The sequence below is a fragment of the Pungitius pungitius genome, chromosome 3 (assembly GCF_949316345.1).
Source record: "Pungitius pungitius chromosome 3, fPunPun2.1, whole genome shotgun sequence".
In the NCBI taxonomy this organism is placed as follows: domain Eukaryota; kingdom Metazoa; phylum Chordata; class Actinopteri; order Perciformes; family Gasterosteidae; genus Pungitius; species Pungitius pungitius.
In genome coordinates, this window is record NC_084902.1 from 23,193,467 (window position 1) to 23,213,794 (window position 20,328).

Genomic DNA, 20,328 nt, shown 5'->3' on the forward strand with positions numbered 1-20,328 from the left:
ATACTTCGGAGACTGAACGTTGAAGCTAGCGGTTGCAACTCAATGCAACCGTTAGCTTCACTGTCCGTTAGCTGCAGCGACCTCGTGCTGTTAGCATCCAACTGGGTTTAGCTAACAAACTGTTGGCCGCGGGCAGATAATTTACGTTATTTGTCGTTAGCTTTACTCGTGCCAATTTCAACAGAGTAAACTGCGACTCGAACACATTAATATTCCTATCGAGTTTTATTATACCTAATATCAGCCCCTAATTGATACAATATGTAAATATATATCTTATCTGTCCAATCACGTAACAGCTTGAGGCCTTCCACCTGACCGCACACACGCGACGTAGGAACCGAAACTGCTGAATCACATGCTAGCCACTAAGTTATAGTTAACACCTAGCCCAGCTAACTTCTTCGTAGTTGCAAATAAATTGTTACAATAATAACAAAACACCAACAAAACGCTGTACTCACAGTGTCCGATGAAGAATAGCAAGATAACTCGCGGCAGCTGAAGCAGTCGCACTGCCTCGTAAACTCAGATGGAAACGCCCTTCTTCAACCACCCCCGCTATTGCACAGCCAGTAGGGGGCGCTGCAGCCCACACATTGCTACTGAATACTATTTGTTTAATCAGTGAGTGCTTAGAGATAAGGACACCACTGAGTCTGACGTGAAAACGTTGTTATGGAATCACTGTACAACATATTTAGTAATTAATATGTGGTATAAGTATACCTGCAAACGGTGTAATTAATTCCACCCATACATGCAGCTGGTTGATTCAAAATGACACTGTGTTACGATTGTTTTTGTATTGTCTCAAAGCCTTTCACAATTTGACATTGCTGTAACGTCTTGTTGACAGATTGAATTTCACCGACATATAATTAGCATGTATACTGGCACATACACATCTTCAACGTGAATATTAGTTTCAATACCATATATATTTTTTGCTAAGAAAGCCCTAAAAAAGTCCATGATAGGTCCAACAGTTTTCTTTCATCTTTAAAAAAAATAAAAATTGTTTCATCATTGTTTGACCCAAACAAAAGTTTTATTATGAAAAATAAATGTATACGCTGTATATTTATGCAGGGAACACTGACCTGAGGGCAAACTAGTAGCACAGAACAGTACTTAGTGCCTGGGCAGAAGGGCAGGTAGTAGAGGTTCAGAATGTCTTTTTGGCCTGACTTCAGACAAACAGTCTTCTTTCCACTCAGGAACTCCGTGGCTTCACCACCTGGGCGCGCGCGCACACACACACACACACACACACACACACACACACACACACACACACACACACACACACACACACACACACACACACACACACACACACACACACACACACACACACACACACACACACACACACACACACACACACACACACACACACACACACACACACACACACACACACACACACACACACACACACACACACACAGGTAATAAACCTTGCGGATGTGAACACAGGCAGGATAGTTACACACAAGCACCGACTGCAATCAAGGCACAGTGCGTGTGCATCTGTGTTACTTACTGACATCCACCTCCTCCCCACAGCTTTTGTCTGAAGTCATCTTCATACTGAAAGAGGAAGGAGGAAGAGGTGTAAAAAAAAAATCACAATCATTCATAATGTATAAAAATCAGTCTGCGATGTGGATGACCTCAGTACTGCCTTAGATCCTCATAGCAAACTGTATGACGATGAGGAGGAGAAAATGCTTTGAAGGCATCCCTAGGCGAGGAGATGAACCCTAACGAGCTGTTCATTGTGCTCTCCTGAGGAACAACCTCATACAATACCTCGCTTTACGTTTGATCTGATTTTACGCGTAATTCAATGTGTCGCGAATCTGTCACGAATCAATTATGTGACTTTCTACAAAACAATGCTTTGTTCAAGGATTTCCAGTCAGGATTTCGAGTGCATCATAGCACAGAAACGGCACTGGTGAAAATTACAAATGATCTTCTACTTGCATCGGACCAAGGACGTGTCTCTTTTCTTGTCTTGCTGGACCTCAGTGCTGCATTTGACATCTGCTGCAGAGACTAGAACACTTGATTGGCATCAAAGGAACTGCACTCAGCTGGTTAAAATCTTATTTATCGGATCGATCCCAGTTTGTGTTCGTGAACGGTGAATCATCGAGGACCACCAATGTTGGTCACGGAGTCCCACAAGGTTCTGTGCTTGGACCGATTCTATTTACCCTGTACATGCTTCCTTTGGGCGACGTTATCAGAAAATTGCTCTGGTATCCAACAGCACCGTCAGAAATCTTGGCGTTCTCTTCGACCAGGATATGTCCTTCAACTCTCATATAAAGAAGACTCAAGGACTGTATTCGAGCACGTGTATTAACAAGAACTAAGAAATGGGATCATATAACTTCTGTATCAACTTCTCTGCACTGGCTTCCTGTTAAGTTTTAAAAGTAGGATGGGGGCCAGAGCCTTCAGTTATCAAGCTCCTCTTTTGTGGAACCAGCTTCCACTTTCAGTCCAGGGGGCAGACTCGGACAGGTCATTTAAGATAAAGCTTAAAACGTTCCTCTTTTATATTTCTTATAGTTACGGCTGGCTCAGGTTAGCCTGGACCAGCCCTTAGTTAAGCTGCTCTAGGCTTAGACTGCCGGGGGACTTCTTAGGACACACAGAGCCCCTCTCTCTCTCACACTCACTCTCTCCTTCCACAATCATCTATGTTTTATTATTGTACATCACTAATTAAGCTTCTTTCCGGGAGTTCTTTGTGCTTTCTCGCCTAGCAGGTCTCCGTGGATCATAGTTTTGTGCGGACCCCGGTTCTGACTCCTGGCTCATGGCTCTGCTGACACCTGCTGCTGCCATCATCATTACTTTAAATATGATTCATATTACTGTCATCATAAACCAACATCTTTCTGCTCTCCCTACCCACAGAAGCCTCTGTGGATGGTGGTTCTATCTGATGGTGGTTGTCCCTGCAGTGGTCCTGCCGTACACCTGTTCTGCTACTTGCAATTACTTGTATCATCTCTGTTAGAGGAATTTAATGTATTGTGCATCTTTTACATTGTTGATTCTGTACACATGACATCCATTGCAGTCTGTCCATCCCGGGAGAGGGATCCCTCCTCTGACGTTCTCCCTAAGGTTTCTTCCCTTTTTTCCCCATTGAAGGGTTTTTTCATATTTTGGGGAGTTTTTCCTGTGCCGATGTGAGGGTTTCAGGACAGAGGATGTTGCATGTGTACAAACTGTAAAGCCCTCTGAGGCAAATTTGTATTTTGCGATTTTGGGCTATACAAAATAAAATGAATTGAATTGAATTGAATTATCCCTTATGCAGTTCATACATACTTTGCTTCGGGGGCGTCTTGTTGAACGAGGCCGTCTCTTTTCTCCAGCGGGTTGATCAGAGACTCCACCAGCACCACCCTAAACACACATGCACAGTAGGTTAAATCAAGCAATACTACACACAAAAAATTGCACGATGATATCGGCACGACATCGGTATCGGCCAACAAAAGCTTAAAATGACCATAATCGGCATCGGCAGATATGGATATTTCTCCCGATGAGCCTTGCCGATAAGGTGGGGTGTTTACTATGCGCGCGTGACGACCGTGAACGCAGCTTGAGCGCAAGAAACTTAAACTTCCAACATGTCGGCTGTGTGGAAGTATTTCGAGATCTGTAAAACGGATTACAAACTTGCTATTTGCAGGACTTGTAAATCACAAGTGATGCGAGGAGGCGTGAAACAACACTCATTCAAAACTACAAATATGATTATGCATCTTAAAAGCAGTAATCCTGAGCAGCACCAAGACTTTTTGAAAAGTAAGAAGGAAAAAACGCCGGCAAAAACCCATCAGCAGCCTCTACTTCAGTCCATTGACAAAGCTAGAAAATACAGCAGCGACCACCCAAAGGTAAAAGAGCTTAACGACAAAATCATTGAATTTATTGCTCTTGATAACCAGCCATTCAACGTGGTGGAAGACGTCGGCTTCAGCAGCCTAATGACGTACCCAGAGCCGTGGTATGCTATGCATGGCCGGCCGGCGCTACTTTTCTGATGTGGCCTTACCTGAACTCCAGGGTCCTAAGGACTGAAGTGTAGGTCTCGACTACAGCTGCGTTTGTGACCACTGTAAGTTTCAGTACAATGTCAACTATGTCAGGGAAGCATTTGGCAGGCCTGTTCAAGTAGGAGATGGATGTACATTTTTTATTTTAAAATGTATTTTTTATCTATTTTACTTAAGGACTGAAGTTTGAAGTCTGAAATTAAAAATAAAATGTGGCACTGGCATATCATTCATTCTCCTCCAAGTGAAATAATGTATCTATTTTTCAGGGGTGAATGTCTGTTTACATTTGTAAAATTATACATTTATGGTATCTACCACACATGAGTGTAATAAGGTAAAGGTAGTACAAGTGAAAGACTTGGATTTCTCTTCAGTAAAATTAAAGTGTATATACATCAGGCAAAAAATGTTTATATATTGGTATTGGCATCGACATCGGCCAAAATGAGTTATCGGCATATCGAATATCGGCAAAAATCCAATATCGTGCAACCATAAAAAAAATCTTATGTTTCAGTGCGGATAGCAGGGCAACATTTTATTCACATCCTACTAAAAAATAGATTCATAAATCTAAAACCAGGGAAAATGTAACCAACACTATCTGGCTTTCTACTATTTTTTTCAGGATATATTTGGGTGCAGACTGCATGTTCACAGACTCTTACCTGAACTCGGCCTCTTCCTTGAAGGGGTTAGCGATGGGCACCTGGATCACTTTCGGCTGGTAGCACGGAGACATACACTTGACTGTATTCTGAGGGGAAGCAATAGGAAGAGACTTTCATGTATCATGAAGCCTCTGCATCACCGTCCGCCATACCGTTCGCCGGTCAGATCGGCAGCACCACCCCTCCCTATGACTTTAATGGTCTGGCCCGTGTTCGATTCGAAGTGGGCAGTATCTGGCACGAACCTGAAATGAGTTTGACACCCCTGCTCAGTGTAACTAAACTACTGGTTTGAGTGATCAGAAAGACAGGCCGGGCCGTTAGCGAATCTGCAGAGGAGCTTGTTGTTGGTCTGACACCCCTCTCGGGAAACCGTACTCACCGCGGGTGTGACGTGACTGACGTGGGTCTTCAGATTGAAAGCTAGGGCAAGAACGCTGCACAGGCTGAGGGGAGAACCAGGGACGAGCAGAAGGGACGCCTTTGCGGGCCGCATGACAGAGCAGCAGAACCGGACGGTCAGTTCTGAGGTGCCCCTGTGAAAAAAACGATTCAATCATTTCCAGATCCATTATAACCAGAATTCCCCCCCTGGCCCAACCCTCCCATCTTTTGGTTATGACAGTAATGCATCAGCTGAATGTTTAAATACTTGTGCATAATGGCACTGTTGTTAAGCTTGGGATCCAAAATGGGGCCTACTGGCTATTTTCATTGAGGAGCCTCACTCGCTTTAATGAGCTCCAGACTTGAGGCAAAATGCAACACTAGTATAGTTCTTGTTGTAGTATGAAAGTAAAAATGTTTTATTTGACTTTATTTGAGCACAATTATGTGCTGTTTGTTCCATTATTACCATAAAAGATAAAGCGTATTGTAATTATACACTCACCGGCCACTTTATTAGGTACACCTGTCCAACTGCTCGTTAACACTTCATTTCTAAGCAGCCAATCACATGGCGGCAACTCAGTGCATTTAGGCATGTAGACATTGTCAAGACAATCTCCTGCAGTTCAAACCGAGCATCAGTATGGGGAAGAAAGGTGATTTGAGTGACTTTGAACGTGGCATGATTGTTGGTGCCAGAAGGGCTGGTCTGAGTATTTCAGAAACTGCTAATCTACTGGGATTTTCACGCACAACCATCTCTAGGGTTTACAGAGAATGGTCCGAAAAAGAAAAAACATCCAGTGAGCGGCAGTTCTGTGGGCGGAAATGCCTTGTTGATGCCAGAGGTCAGAGGAGAATGGCCAGACTGGTTCGAGCTGATAGAAGGGCAACAGTGACTCAAATAACCACCCGTTACAACCAAGGTGGGCATAAGAGCATCTCTGAACGCACAGTACGTCGAACTTTGAGGCAGATGGGCTACAGCAGCAGAAGACCACACCGGGTGCCACTCCTTTCAGCTAAGAACAGGAAACTGAGGCTACAATTTGCACAAGCTCATCGAAATTGGACAATAGAAGATTGGAAAAACGTTGCCTGGTCTGATGAGTCTCGATTTCTGCTGCGACATTCGGATGGTAGGGTCAGAATTTGGCGTCTACAACATGAAAGCATGGATCCATCCTGCCTTGTATCAACGGTTCAGGCTGGTGGTGGTGGTGTCATGGTGTGGGGAATATTTTCTTGGCACTCTTTGGGCCCCTTGGTACCAATTGAGCATCGTTGCAACGCCACAGCCTACCTGAGTATTGTTGCTGACCATGTCCATCCCTTTATGACCACAATGTACCCAACTTCTGATGGCTACTTTCAGCAGGATAATGCGCCATGTCATAAAGCTGGAATCATCTCAGACTGGTTTCTTGAACATGACAATGAGTTCGCTGTACTCAAATGGCCTCCACAATCACCAGATCTCAATCCAATAGAGCATCTTTGGGATGTGGTGGAATGGGAGATTTGCATCATGGATGTGCAGCCGACAAATCTGCGGCAACTGTGTGATGCCATCATGTCAATATGGACCAAACTCCCTGAGGAATGCTTCCAGCACCTTGTTGAATCTATGCCACGAAGAATTGAGGCAGTTCTGAAGGCAAAAGGGGGTCCAACCCGTTACTAGCATGGGGTACCTAATAAAGTGGCCGGTGAGTGTATATTTGTATCATTCTTGAATATGCAAGAGTCAAATATAGCGGGGAGAGACAAGGTTTAAGATCAAACAAACTGGTGCGATATTAATATATATATAAATATATTTCAATGCATTTTAAGAATATTTTAAGACTTTGTAAAACCATTGGTTATATGTCAATTATTTGTTTATTAATCTCTTCTTAATTGTTATTACATTATTATCATTATTATTCACATTGGCCTTTATCATTTAAAAATTCATGACCTTTAAAAAAAAAGAAGAAAACTTTTCAAAGCCTTAAATCAATGATAAAGCCTTGCAAGACTATCTAAAATAGTTGGTGATTGTTTGTCCCACACCATGAATACTTGTTTGTTGTAAGAGTATGTAGACGACCGTGGCAGAATTCCAGGGCTATAATTGATATATCAAATTGATAGGTCATTCTGTGCCTTAGTAATGTCAAAAGAATATTAATTGACTTGTATTCTTTTTTAGTTCTGGAACTAAAGCTTTCATATTGCTTTGAGGTTGTGAAGCAGAAGGTAGATGGAAACATTTTGAGTCACACTTTTTAGACCTCTATTTATTTACCTTTGAAACAATTTGCAACATTTAAAGAAAACATTTTTTATTTTGATGTAATTAGGTAACTCATGTTTGACACCAATGAGTTTGTGCTAAAATGGAATTGGTTCAGGTGTGTTTAGACACTCTTCAGACACCTTAGACACAGATGTTCTTGCATGAAACAATGTGTAGTGATTTTTCATTTTTCAAAGTTTCAAAAAACATACTTGGGAGGAATAGTGACTGTCGATCCACCGGGGAGGGAGAAAAGACGGGCGTCCTCTCCTAAAAGAAGTACCTTGTATTTGATTGGCTTTGATGATGGGCTTTTCAGACGCACCTGGAGCACGCAGAAACACACAGAGCCAAAGTGTGTGCACGTACACACGAACCACCCAACAATGAAATCCATCTTCCTCGGAGCAGACACACTGACAACGATTCTTGTCAGGCTTGTAATGTGGCTTAACCTGAAAGTGTGGATTCTTCCCCAAACGTATATTTGTGTGTGTTTGTTATCCAGTTAGTGTGTGCAGGGGTTTGTCTATAATCCTGTTACTATATGTTTAATCCTGTTAACGTGCATCTGTGAGTCTCACTATCTGTCTCATAGCTTATTATCTGAGCCATTTCATTCTTGCAGGACTCATTCATTTGATTTCGAAGGCATGCGGTTGCATTTTTCATTCTGGTGCCTTCGAGGACCAAAGTCCTTTGATTTGTACGTGTGTGTTTTACCTGTTTGCTGAAAGTGCTGTGCAGAGCTCCTGATAGAGTGACGGTGCGCAGTGGAAGGTACTGCGGCAGGCGCTCATACAGGTGAACGCACAGAATTAGCATCTGCACTGGATTCGGGTGCGATAAATCTGTGGGCTGAAGGCAGCATACGGGCACATACTCATTGTCACCCGGGTTACAACCAACCAGATTTTAGTTCAATCTGAGGGAACACGTTGCCAACGTAACAAAGGTCTGATGTTGTTGGTGATCTTGTGGTAAGAAAAATCTGGTATCTACCTGTAGGTCTAGGTTGAGACAAAGTGCAGCCAAGGCCTGGGCCACTATGATGTTGTTGTGGAGGATCTGCTCCAGGCTACTAGTGGTGGGGTACATCCTCTGGAAGTGGCTGTGGATCTAAACGAGAACATGAACAGGGAATCAAAACCTCCTCTGCTGCCTGATGTTCTGCTGCTCTGTAGAAATGCGTGCTCCGTAAATAAGACGTTTGGATCACAAGTTGTTTGGCAAAAACACTCAAGTTTGATTTGTGACAGGCAAAAGTACTCTCTCTGTCTCTTTCACTCCAGTGTTAATTTTGTTGACGAAAACTAGGACAAAAAATAATGTATTGCACCGATTGTAGGACGTTAAGGGGTCTCTTTTGTTGGGACAAGCCATTTCACAGTGGAACAATAAAGGACCATGACGTTTCCATTGGCCATGTCAAAACCAGAAACTAGAAAAACGAAGAAGGATTCAAAACAAAATGTGACTAAAACATGCATTTTCGTTAAAAAACTAACCCTGCCAAAATTAACACTGTTTAACTCACTCACTCACACACACAAAATGGTGCTTAAGCTCCCCCTAATCGGATTCATAATCAACTGCATCCTCATCACATTAATCACAGCGCCACTTAAAATCCGGAACCACTATCCCTCATTGACTGACACACTAAGGAGTACACAATGAACGCACACATACACTGACCAGATAAGGGCAGTAGGCGGCAAGCAGAGCGGCGAGCACCAGTCCGTCTGCCAAGTCCAGGTCAAAATTCACAATCCAGCGCGCTGATGGGACGCCGCCTGTGAAACATTACCACGCAGAAACGACCTGTTGATCCCTAATATGCATCAAGGCGTTAAAAGGCACCGAGGAAAATCTCAATCTTCACATTGAATCTTTAGGAAAAAAAATGCTGCGAGTCCTACCCGGTGCCCACACAGTCGTCCTCATGTGCTGGTAATGCAAGTTGAGCCATAAGAGCAATTGGAGCTCGCATTTGGAATAGACGTTACTGGCCCGCGGTCTGGTTGTGGCGTTTTTCAGAGCCGAGTTGCTCTTACCAGCCTCTGACACGCGACACAACACCAGCACCTGAGCAAACGCATATACATTTTTGGATAGGTACGTGAATCAGGGCTAGTCAGCCGGTAATGCAAAAAATAAATAAAGCAATGTTAAACTATGATAACTTCAAACATGTGATTTAAAAGAGCATGTATAATCAGACAAGATGGAGAGTGGAGGAAAGTCTTTCACCTTGAATATTTGCAGCAGGACATCAGTCCAGGATCGCTTGCTCAAAGACTCATAGTCAACACTGCTGTGGTCCAGACTATGTTGTCCCTCACAGGACTGAGCGAAACACACACAAACACTGTATAAATATGGCACAATGAGCTCTCAATATGTTGTGTAAGTAAAAGGTGAGCGAGACGGTGAGTGAAAGGAGAGTGGGTTTTCGAAAAGGCATTTCTAAAGAAATTGTTTCCCTTCTTTGGAAACAGATCCTAGAGGACATGTTATTTACTCTACATATTGTCAGTGTAGGATGTGTATCTGCACCTGAGGTAGGGAGCACCAGTGTTGGAACTCCTGCATGTCAAGCAGGTACTCCGGTCGGATGTGACAAAGGCAGGCCCCCTGCACCCTGAACACAGATTAACAATGAATCCAAAAGTTACCAAGACGTCCCTAAAACAAATTCCCAGGCCTCATCAGCAACATGACACATTTTCCTAATCAAAACCTAAGCCATAGCTGTTACCCATGCAGTTTTATTAATTTTACCTTCGACATTCAAGTCACTTTTCTCACATTGGAGGAGCTACAGAAATGTTTTCCGGCCTGACCGTGTGATATTGCAGTTGCAACTTCTACATAAAAAGTGACTTAAACACAAAGCCGGCACGTAGATTCGCCGCCACATGTACGAGACAAAATGCATTTCTGGAAGGAGCCTTAGTCCCCATCACATGCCATTTGTCGATGTCCGGCCCACCTGAGAAACGTCAGCATGGCACCGTGCTGCTGCAGCAGCTGATCCGTGCGCTGGTTGAGATCAGCAGAAAGCGTCAGACTCCGAGGAATACCGGGAATCGGTTTGCCTGTCAGGTGGTGTAGCATGTCCGCCACAGACCTGGACACAAGGACCTGATAGTTATGTTCCTGTGTGATCCGGAATAGGTGTCAAGCCCTTGGTGGATTTTCATCTCAGCCTCTAATCAATCAACAGTCAAATCTGGAACCAGATCAACGCCAACTGACTCATCTTCAGCATCATTTAACAGTTATCCGTTTGACTTAATTCTATAAAGCAGATCATTTGCACATGAGAGCTCAGTATGAAAACAGCGTTAGTTCGTAAGAGTTAAATGACCCAGTTTCATCACAGTGGTTGAGTATATTTAAACATCCACTTCTATGTAATCTTGTTATGTCAACTATTTGACTCGAGACGGCTTCATATACCCACCTGGAGTCTTTGATTTGACTGACTCTGTAAGTCCGTCCACTGGAATCATCCATCTGAATTTTTGACACAACTCTGGAAGAGAGAAGATGCGTCGTTATAATGAAATGATTCCCTCTGAGAAGTCTTAGAACGTGGCGCCTGAACTCCTGTACACCTTCTGAGTGTGTGAGGCACAGAGATGGGGTTTGGTCCACTCGGCCACCCAAAGAGGCTAAACCACCTCTCCACAGCTGTCAGTACATTCTGGGAAAATAGTCCTTCCTCTGAGTGGGTTGTGGAGAATATTGAGGCGCTGAGGCTGGTCAAGGGGTCTCGATTGGGAGAGATGTCTGTATTCCTGCCGGCCGGAGCGCAGTTGCTGTCCAGAAAGAAGTCTGACAAGGGAAGGTACACGAAAAATGCACTCCAGTTGGATGTCGGAAAAAAAGAAATGCACTAAAGCATCACACATAAAATGCAACTACCAAAAGTACATTTCCACGCTCTGACCTGATGCTAAGTTCTTGTTCGTTGAGCTGCTGCGTTCGAACAATGACGAGGACGAGGAAGTCAGACCGGAGACCGGACTTGGTGTGTGATGGCGCTGCAGGATCGCCTCAATAGCTGTGGTTCCTAATCGGGCAGTGAGACATCAACCAATCAGAAGGCAGGGAGAGAAGTGAAGAAATGATCATGAATGCTAACATTGTAGAACAGTGTTAATCTCGTTGACAAAAACTATGATGAAAAATGTTCGTTAACAACTTTTTTGCCCTGACTAAGACGAGACTAAGACGTGACGAAAATGGATCTTAAAAACTATGACTAAATCTATTCTTACTTTTGTTAAGGAGAAAAAAGACAAGACGAAAATGTTGGTGGTTGACAAAGTCACAATTTTTTCCCCTAAATTCTCATGCACTTAACAGACATGGGCAAAGTACAGCACGGCGGTTATTAAGTGTCATGATTACATCATCCACAAACCTAGCTCGTCTACTGTAGGGGCAGCGGTGGTTCTTGTGCACCAACTACGGACCGCAATGACTATTTTACGCTTCAGTGAGTTTGAGTGCACGATTCCTTGGTGAAGCTCAGCTGTCTTGGTTTAGCCAACTGTTAGCGGGGTAAAGCCGTGGAACTTCAGAGACCGATGTGCGTGGAGAAGAAGACTTGTTTAACAGCTGCTGGTCGGCCAGCAGAGATGTTCATGCGGACCTGGCTGCTCCCATTTCTGGTGACGGTATCCAGCGTTTCCTTGGCTGGATGAGACCGTCCGATACAGTAGTCTTCTCCAAACACATCTAAATAATAAACTCCTTGCAGGGTTCTGAAGCCTCATGCATTGACTTTCAGAGTGGAAACAATAAAGGATGACGAAATTTCCGTTGGCCATGTCAAAAGCATCGCGAGTAAACAAAGACAACAAAGTGTTGCATTTAGGTCCCTGGTTCTCATGAAATCTGCTGAGCTTTACACCCTTACAAATATTTAAAATTGCCTTGCAAATAAATGCTTTGCTATTTGTTAAAAGCCAAATGCTTTTATGTAATGATTTTTCAGGTCATTAATATTAGCTCACACAAACACCCCATCCATTGGTTCCTGGCCCCTAGATAGGTAGACTATTATGCAGGGCCTGAGAAAGAAGTTGTGACTCCTTGTGACTAAAACTAGAATAAAATGTAATTAGTTTTCGTCGACAAAAGATAGACTAAAACTAAAAAGGATAAAAATGACTAAAACTAACATGCATTTTTATCTAAAGACTAAGACTAGGACTAAATCATAAACAGCTGCCAAAATTAACACTGGCGTAGAACTATTTATGAAAATCAGTGATCCCTTGAACATGTATCACACATCTGTGTTAAACCTTAGCAATTATCAGACAGAAAAATACATCTTTCTACACAGTGCAGAAAACAGAACACTTGAAATCTCAAAACGTGTCAAACCAAATTTGATCCGTTGAAATTTGAATGTGTGAATGTCTTACAAAACAATATACCGTAAAGAAAAGAGCAGCCCTCATTCATTTTCTCGTCTTTTGGCTATTATAATGATTTCAGGTCCTTGTTATTGTTTTGCTTAGCCTTATGGCTCTTTCCTGACACTCTCTTCCTCAACTACTTCTCTCCTTCTCTATGCCATTCTGCAGGATAATCAGAAGAAAAAAATGTTCTGTTCTATTGCCATGATAAAGTGATACAAATCAATTGTTTGCCGGTGATGCTATCAAACTCAAAGCTAAGGTAACCTTGAATTGGACGAGCTAGATGCTCCAACAGTTTGGATTTTGCAGCTACTTTGCTGACATGTGAAGTTATTCATCTGGCAAGAAGGATTTCTTTTACAGCTTTCCACACTAACTCGTTGGACCAATAAAACCATTCTCTGGCCCTGTCCTATATAGATCTACATTCTGTCATGGTTGTGTACTTGTGCCATTACCAGTCTTAAGAACTATCTGGTGCTCGGAGCGATGCAGGGCCATATACGGCCAGACTGTCAACACGCAGTTGTCAGCGACAGCACACAAGTTAACCTTAAACCTGACAGAAGAAACAAAATGAAAAAAGTCAAGTTAGTAGATTGAATCAGCTTTGTATGTAATGTATGGGTTAATCAGCAAATAAAGGATATTGGACAGTTCATGAGCGAAGAGAGTAGACAAAAAGATTAAGTTCTACAGATGCAGGTTACTTGTTGTGTAGGTGGTCGGTGAACCTGATGGCTGTGCAGAGGGACAGAGGGATGGCGGAGCAGAAGGACACGCTGCAGGCTAAAGCGGTCCCATGGGCCTCCTGGTTCTGAATGCCTACCCGATGTCTCTATGGTTGCAGATAAAGTGGGATCAATTCCACAGATCTTTCTGTTCAAGTGCAAGCAGGCGCAAAATTGGGTTTCGCTCAAGCTGGTGCAAAATGTTCTAAAAACTGACTGGGGAGATTTCAGCCTGGACTGCAACCAGAATTTAGTACCTGTGTGGCTATAATGTAAATGTCAAAATGAATGAAAGCAGAAGTGGTAAAAACAAAAGCTGTGACAAGCACAAATGTGTGGATTGTCATCAATACGCCGTGAACTAAACCCATTACATTGATAATGGTGTGATAATTTACTCTGTCATTCACGACTGAATACCTTGAAATTATTAATTGAATTTACTGGTCTAAGTTGTAGAGGTAAGTTGTTGTAGAGATGTGACATTTGAGGAAGAAATATCTCTGATCACCAATACATTTCCAATCCCTCTGAGGCAGGTATAAAGAACAACATCCGTTCTTTTTTGGTCAGATGGTCCTTAAGTGACTTTTTCATCAGACATGTCTTTACCTTATCCTGGTTTGGGGCTGGGATGTTGTTACCCTGTGGAAAGATGATGGAAAAAGGCTGTATCTTTGACCCATCCTCCAGTTCCACCGCGTCCACTTCAGCTGCTACTGTGGTTCCACTGCATGTAGAGGACAACATGTCCAATAAATACGACATGGAACTTTCTGCACCGCTGCAATAAGCAACCATCCCAATATTGCATGTGGGTACAGGGCAGTCGTTTTAGAAAATTGTGTTTCATGTAGATTGTATAGTGTGGGACGTTGCCCCAAGTATGTTTATTTAAGGAGCTGCACAATGTCCCAATATTCAATCACAGGGACTTGGGTCAGAAGATGCTATAGTGGTATAATGCAACGAGATTGCTGTCCATCGGACCACGGCGTAAACTCTGGAACATTGTGCATTAGCGAATTGACCGCCAATGTATGCTAAATTTCAACAGCGTTGCTGGCTTGATTGATGGAAATCCTACCGAAACAAATAATGTTGTCGGTTCATATGGCTGGACGTGTTCCCTCAGCCTTTGTTTAGTGCCAACAACTCAACGCAGCTGGCAAATTACCACAAGCTGAGACCAAACATGAATACAACAAAAATCCATCAACATTACGGCTACACTTAGAGGGAGTGGTGACAAATCCAACTGTGATCACAAAGCAGCTGTTTGTGTGTAATGGAATCAAAAGGGAGGCATTCATAATACCTAACAGTTTCCACATTTTAGCCTGGGTTTGAGCAGGAACACAGTGTGTTGTGTGTGTGTGTGTGTGTGTGTACACAGACCAAGGATATCCCATAGCCAGCAGGGTGAGAGTGGCACTCGCAATGACTTCCAGGGGCACCGGTGTGAGGCAGATTTGAGGGGGGTGGATAGTGATACAGGGGGGCTGGATGATAATAGCGATGGACAGCTCTCTGTAAGGTTCATGCCCAACTTCCTCTCCTACAGTCCCTTGTCCTCCGTTGTCTCCCAAGTAAAGAGGTAGGGACATTTTGGTCCCTTTGACGGACCCTGTGAGAAAAATAATGTGCATACATGTGAGTCACTGCGGACTAGAGGTGATTTATAACTGTGTGTCAAGTACCACACAATACTTATGAATGGAATGCGCCTCCACAAAAACCCCACGACACCTCTGGAGAGGACTTGGGCTGCTTGTTTTTTCTCCAACAAATTTCAAACACCAATGGATATTTTTGATAGTGGAGTCAACAATAAGCAATTATATCATTCTCTCATTTCAGCAATATAAGGCGAGGAAAACCATCTCCAACCAAATCCTAGGCTCACCTTCAACTCCACTGTGAGGAATGATGGCAGGGCATAGTTATTCTATTCACTAATCAGGGGGAAATTGGCTACTCGTTGAAAGGAGAGGCTGGGCAATAACACTTGTGCAAATCAATTTGCACGAGAGCACGCTACGCGAGAATTATCCCATATTTTATTAGGGTTTTATTGATCCCAAACAGTTAACATTTGTCTTTCTTTCAAACCAGAGCAAAGGGGTCGAATGAGGTTTCAAATAGATAAGTCTCAAAGGCTATACTCTATGGGTTTAGATTGAAAAGTTATAATTTTGCAAACTACTGGATAGTTGCAAAGCCATGTACTGATGTGACTGAATGTATTTTAGAGAAACAAAATACTTTATCTTTCAGTATTATTCAGGCCCTGTGTAGTATGATTTAATTATATAATTATAATTTATCATCGTGTGAAATTTCATTTTGAGGGATGTTACAATCTGTGTGTGCGTTTCTGTGTTTTAAATCATTTCTCACCCGCTGTGTGAATGCTAACCGTGAGGCAGATGGACTGCCCCGGCCCCAGTATGCCTGATGACGGAGACACCGCACACACTTCCCCCTCTTTTCTGTACTCGACCTCCTCAATTCCTCTGCAGTCAAGCCGCCAGCTAACGTGTTTCCGTACGCTAAAACACCAAAACTCGTTCTCTTCACACACTGCTTTCAGCTCCACCGTCTGTGAAAGGAGAGATATGTTAGAAACATAATGGGACTAAAAGGACAGTTAGAGGGTTTGAGATAATCAGCAGGACAGTACAAGCTGCAAGACAGGTAGAAGGGAAAAATCAGTCCAGTAAAAGTCCAAGTTTAAAAAACGGGAATAGAGGGAAAGAAAATAATACTGCAGAAGGACCCTTTTTGATACCTTGGTGTAAACATCGGATGGTTGTCCCTGAGTTTCCAAATGGAACTCTAGGCTTGAGGGGGACATTTCCAGTGGGGCGCACAGCACTTGTTAAAAAAAGAGAGGGAAATATGGCGGCAAATCACTGTCAAAATTCAAGAGTGCAAATCAGGTTCATGCGCGTGTAAATCAAACATCCGCGGGCAAAAGTCAGTTTCAGGTATTTGCTCGCGAGGCTGATTTCTGCTCACGCTCGAAGGCGTTTTCTGCACGCTCGCTGTTGTTCTTTTTGAACCTGGTATCACGACATCTAATTGGTTACAAACCCAATCTTTGGATTGGCTGGAGTTACGCATTCACAGAACTATAGAACCCATTGCCGCACAAAAGAAAGGGAATAGAAAGTTGAAATCATGAGATAAAACGTTGTCAAAACACAAACGATACCTCTCTGTAACCGTAGATGACAACTAGCTACAACCCTGATTTATCATCATTACCTATAATGTCAATAAGGTTGACAAGATATTCACAGATTCAGACTTCACTTCGGTCTGCGAGCTGGACGCATTGGTCCTAATGTGCGGCCGAAAGTGCAGAGCAAGGAGGTTCACGACGGGCTTTTGCTCGCGGATGTTTGATTTACACGCACAAGAACCTGATTTGCACTCTCGAATTTTGACAGTGATTTGCCGCCATACGGAAATAAAAAACATTTCATTCAGAGCTGCGTGTGACATCTGAACACTTAAGATGGAGTAATGTATCATCAACGATTTAAGTTCAATTTCTGCAGGAGACTCATTAACCTGTGGCCTGTACGCGCTGGGCCCTTTGCATCACCATGGGGACGGGGAAGAGAGGTCTGACGACATGCTTCCTGCTGCACGCCGACAGCAAGGAGGAGGTGGAGCGGGAGGACGGTGTGGAGGGAGGAGGCGGGGGGGCAGCAGGCCACATCGCTCCGTTGACCATCAGTGGGAGGTCAAAGTTATAGCAGGCGGCCTGCAGGAACACATCTCCTTCCTTATTTTACAAAACATGTTCACAACATGCGATGGGAAGGGAACAAGATCTGTTGTTGCCTGTTACTGTTGCTATGCCTTTCAATTTCAGAATTGTGTCATACCTCAGCAACTAAAAAGGAGAACAGGTGCATCAAACTATTCATTGGCAGCTACAGCAACAATTCATGTATGAGCTGCCTGCACAGATGTAAAGTTGGCCCTCATCATGTCATAATAAACATATATTTCACATAACTTATTACGGCACCGAAAGACGGTCTTATAAAGATGTAATTAAAGTTTACTTCAGTGCCTCGACCACCCGCTGAAGTTTCGTCATTGACTGGAATGTGAGAGTCACACTCGCCACCTTGGCTTTATTTAAACTTATAGTAAACTTCTCCCAATCCAATAATGAGCTGAACAGAGCAACTTATGCAAGCGTTTACATGGCTAGCTTTATAATCCTTAGCCCTGAAGCTAACTCTGTGACTGCTATGGGCCGCGCTAACTATCGTAGCTAAAAACACATGACTTTTGCTTTTGAGATTTTTCTTTTGGACTTGATGGTACAAAATAAAACTACATTGAGTCAAAATCCAAAGATTTACGACCTTAACGGTCGCTAAACTACGACAGGAAGGATGCTGTTCAGAGGTCAAGGTTTATAGAACATTCAATTCACGGATAAAAGCTGTGGGTATATAGCAGGAGATGCTTGGTCCAGTTCTGACCTGCGTGGGGGAGAAGACTAGGGAACAGTCTACAGTCTGATTGCCGCTGACTTCCACCACCGTCACTCCCGACTCCTTCTCTGCTCGTAAAAAAGCGCAGAAGCAATCCCAAAAAATGTAAGTACACAGACCAAAAATCCAGATAAACCCAAGAACGATGAGCTGTGTACTTTATGGGGTCTACCACCCTTCCTAGAATTCCTTTTTCAATGATGATCTAGAAAGTGGGACAAGACACGGATCATGCTATGTATTTTCCTCTGTGTGAAAGTCTGATCTTAACCATTGAAATGTTTCTTTACATGCCCTACTTTCTGATGGCAATATCTGTTTTGGGGGTGTGCTAATAAATATCCCAGGACATTTGCAGCTAAAGGAAAATATGAGAATATTGAAATGGAGCCCTGATTTAAATCCCTTAAATCCTTTAAATACAATCTTCATAGGCAGTCAACCCACACAATAACAATACTTCCTTATTGCATGTTGCCAGGACCATTACCCACCTATCGGTGAGATTTGCTGCATTATGTCCAAATAAGGATGTGCCGAGGGCCGAGGGAGGCGCAAAGAGAAGTCGGTGTATTCCGCCAGGTCGAAGGTCACCCGGGCTGCGGCCGACGAGCGGTTCGTCAGAGCAAAAGGTATTGCTCGGCGAGAGCCAGCATAGACACCTTGAAACTGGAACCCGGTCTGACAGAGAGGGAGGGAGAGCTCATATATCTGGACGGTGACCAGCACAAGCACAGCATCATTTTGATCCAACCATGAAGCCTGAATAGTGAATATTGTGGCAATATTTTTTTAACCAGATTCTGACGCTGCTGCACATTCAAGATCGTCAGCCCTCACTCTCAAGAAACGCAATACACATGTCACGGTTTGGCTTCGCTTCCTGTTTTAGTTTGAAGTTTCATGTCTCTTGTGGTCCTGGGTTAACTTCACTTCCTGCCTTGTCTTGTGATTGCGTGATTGTCTCCACCTGTGTCCAATCACCTGCACCTCCCTTGTGTATTTAAGCCCTGTGTGCCTGTTGTCCCCTGTCGCGTCATTGTCTAAATGTACTTCGTCGTTGGAGCACGTCTTTGGTTTGGTGGTGAAATAAAGAGCACTTTAACTGGAAAAACTCTGCGCTTGAGTCCTCCCTGCATCCTGCTTCAGCTGCGAACGTGACAACACACTAATGTAAAACTCAGAAACGGGCTGAAAACAATTAATGAAACATAATCTGTAGTTATGAAAAAAGTTAAATAGATATCAACAAGATGTTTTTTCAAAAAATAGTTTAGACTTTTGTCAACATTTTACATTTTCAATGGTGTCTGTAGCTCAAAGATTGGCAAAGCAGAAGGATTTGAAAGTTGAAAAAGGTTAGGAGGATTTGAAAATGATCTCAATAACTATGTTTAGGATTTTTGATTTATACGAATTCAATTATAACAGCTAGAAGGAGCTGAACATTTTGATATTTGAATGGTTTTAATAGCTTACAATTTGAAGCAGTTGAAAACGTTCAAAATAAGCATTCCAACAATGATATACAGTATGTAAGACATGTGAGAAAATGTCTTCCCTAAGATTCCAGTGTTTTAATTGTCTGCCAATAATTGTCTTCAAGTGTTTTGCATTCGCAGTCTGCTGCAGAGACCCAGCTGTGTGAAATAAAGGCAAGGTGACTGGGTTTATTAGAGCAGCTGTGAAAATCCAAGGTCGTTAGATGATGTGTGTCATAATTGCTGCGTCAACATTTTTACCGACGAGTTTTGAGTCAAGGCCTTCTAGACGATGATGCGGTACACATCTGGTAAATAAAAATAACAGCCTTAGTGCCATAAGAATAAAAAATAAACCTGGATGACATTAAATGTGCTCTAGCTCTACAGGTGTATTTACTGAAATGATACATCAGACATAAAACCCTGTGCCGATTAGAATATGCTCAGATCCCCACACCTACAAACCCTCAGCATTCGCAATGACGTCCTTTTTCTGTTGATAAATCTTATCCCGTGTCGGAAAGCTGCTTCACAGATTTCCATTCATTTTATCATCATCGTCTATAAAGTCATCATTTGTGTGTGCAATCTGTATAATGAACAAAGTGCTGGTTACATTGATTGTAATGGTGACATGGAGGATAATACTGATTGATTCATTTGTTGTTAATAAAGCAAATGCAAGACTGCAATTTGTTGGT

The 20,328-nt window shown here is 43.0% G+C and overlaps 1 protein-coding gene across 1 annotated transcript in view; it reads right to left on the reverse strand.

Annotated features, from left to right (window-relative positions):
• LOC119214614 (cilia- and flagella-associated protein 47-like) overlaps positions 1-20,328 on the reverse strand; it is a 43,716-nt gene that overhangs the window by 13,766 nt on the left and 9,622 nt on the right. The window contains exons 21-45 of the mRNA XM_062561341.1: positions 18,638-18,824; positions 18,132-18,211; positions 17,200-17,395; positions 16,412-16,497; positions 16,021-16,222; positions 15,019-15,247; positions 14,233-14,350; positions 13,600-13,727; positions 13,348-13,448; positions 11,404-11,526; positions 11,069-11,288; positions 10,915-10,986; positions 10,441-10,578; positions 10,005-10,089; positions 9,699-9,794; positions 9,368-9,533; positions 9,144-9,241; positions 8,448-8,564; positions 8,169-8,303; positions 7,658-7,770; positions 5,154-5,307; positions 4,769-4,857; positions 3,361-3,438; positions 1,550-1,596; positions 1,104-1,240 (exon numbers count right to left, since the gene is read on the reverse strand). Of these exons, the coding sequence (XP_062417325.1) occupies positions 1,104-1,240; positions 1,550-1,596; positions 3,361-3,438; positions 4,769-4,857; positions 5,154-5,307; positions 7,658-7,770; positions 8,169-8,303; positions 8,448-8,564; positions 9,144-9,241; positions 9,368-9,533; positions 9,699-9,794; positions 10,005-10,089; positions 10,441-10,578; positions 10,915-10,986; positions 11,069-11,288; positions 11,404-11,526; positions 13,348-13,448; positions 13,600-13,727; positions 14,233-14,350; positions 15,019-15,247; positions 16,021-16,222; positions 16,412-16,497; positions 17,200-17,395; positions 18,132-18,211; positions 18,638-18,824 (3,195 nt within the window). The remainder of the gene's footprint in view (positions 1-1,103; positions 1,241-1,549; positions 1,597-3,360; positions 3,439-4,768; positions 4,858-5,153; positions 5,308-7,657; positions 7,771-8,168; positions 8,304-8,447; positions 8,565-9,143; positions 9,242-9,367; positions 9,534-9,698; positions 9,795-10,004; positions 10,090-10,440; positions 10,579-10,914; positions 10,987-11,068; positions 11,289-11,403; positions 11,527-13,347; positions 13,449-13,599; positions 13,728-14,232; positions 14,351-15,018; positions 15,248-16,020; positions 16,223-16,411; positions 16,498-17,199; positions 17,396-18,131; positions 18,212-18,637; positions 18,825-20,328) is intronic.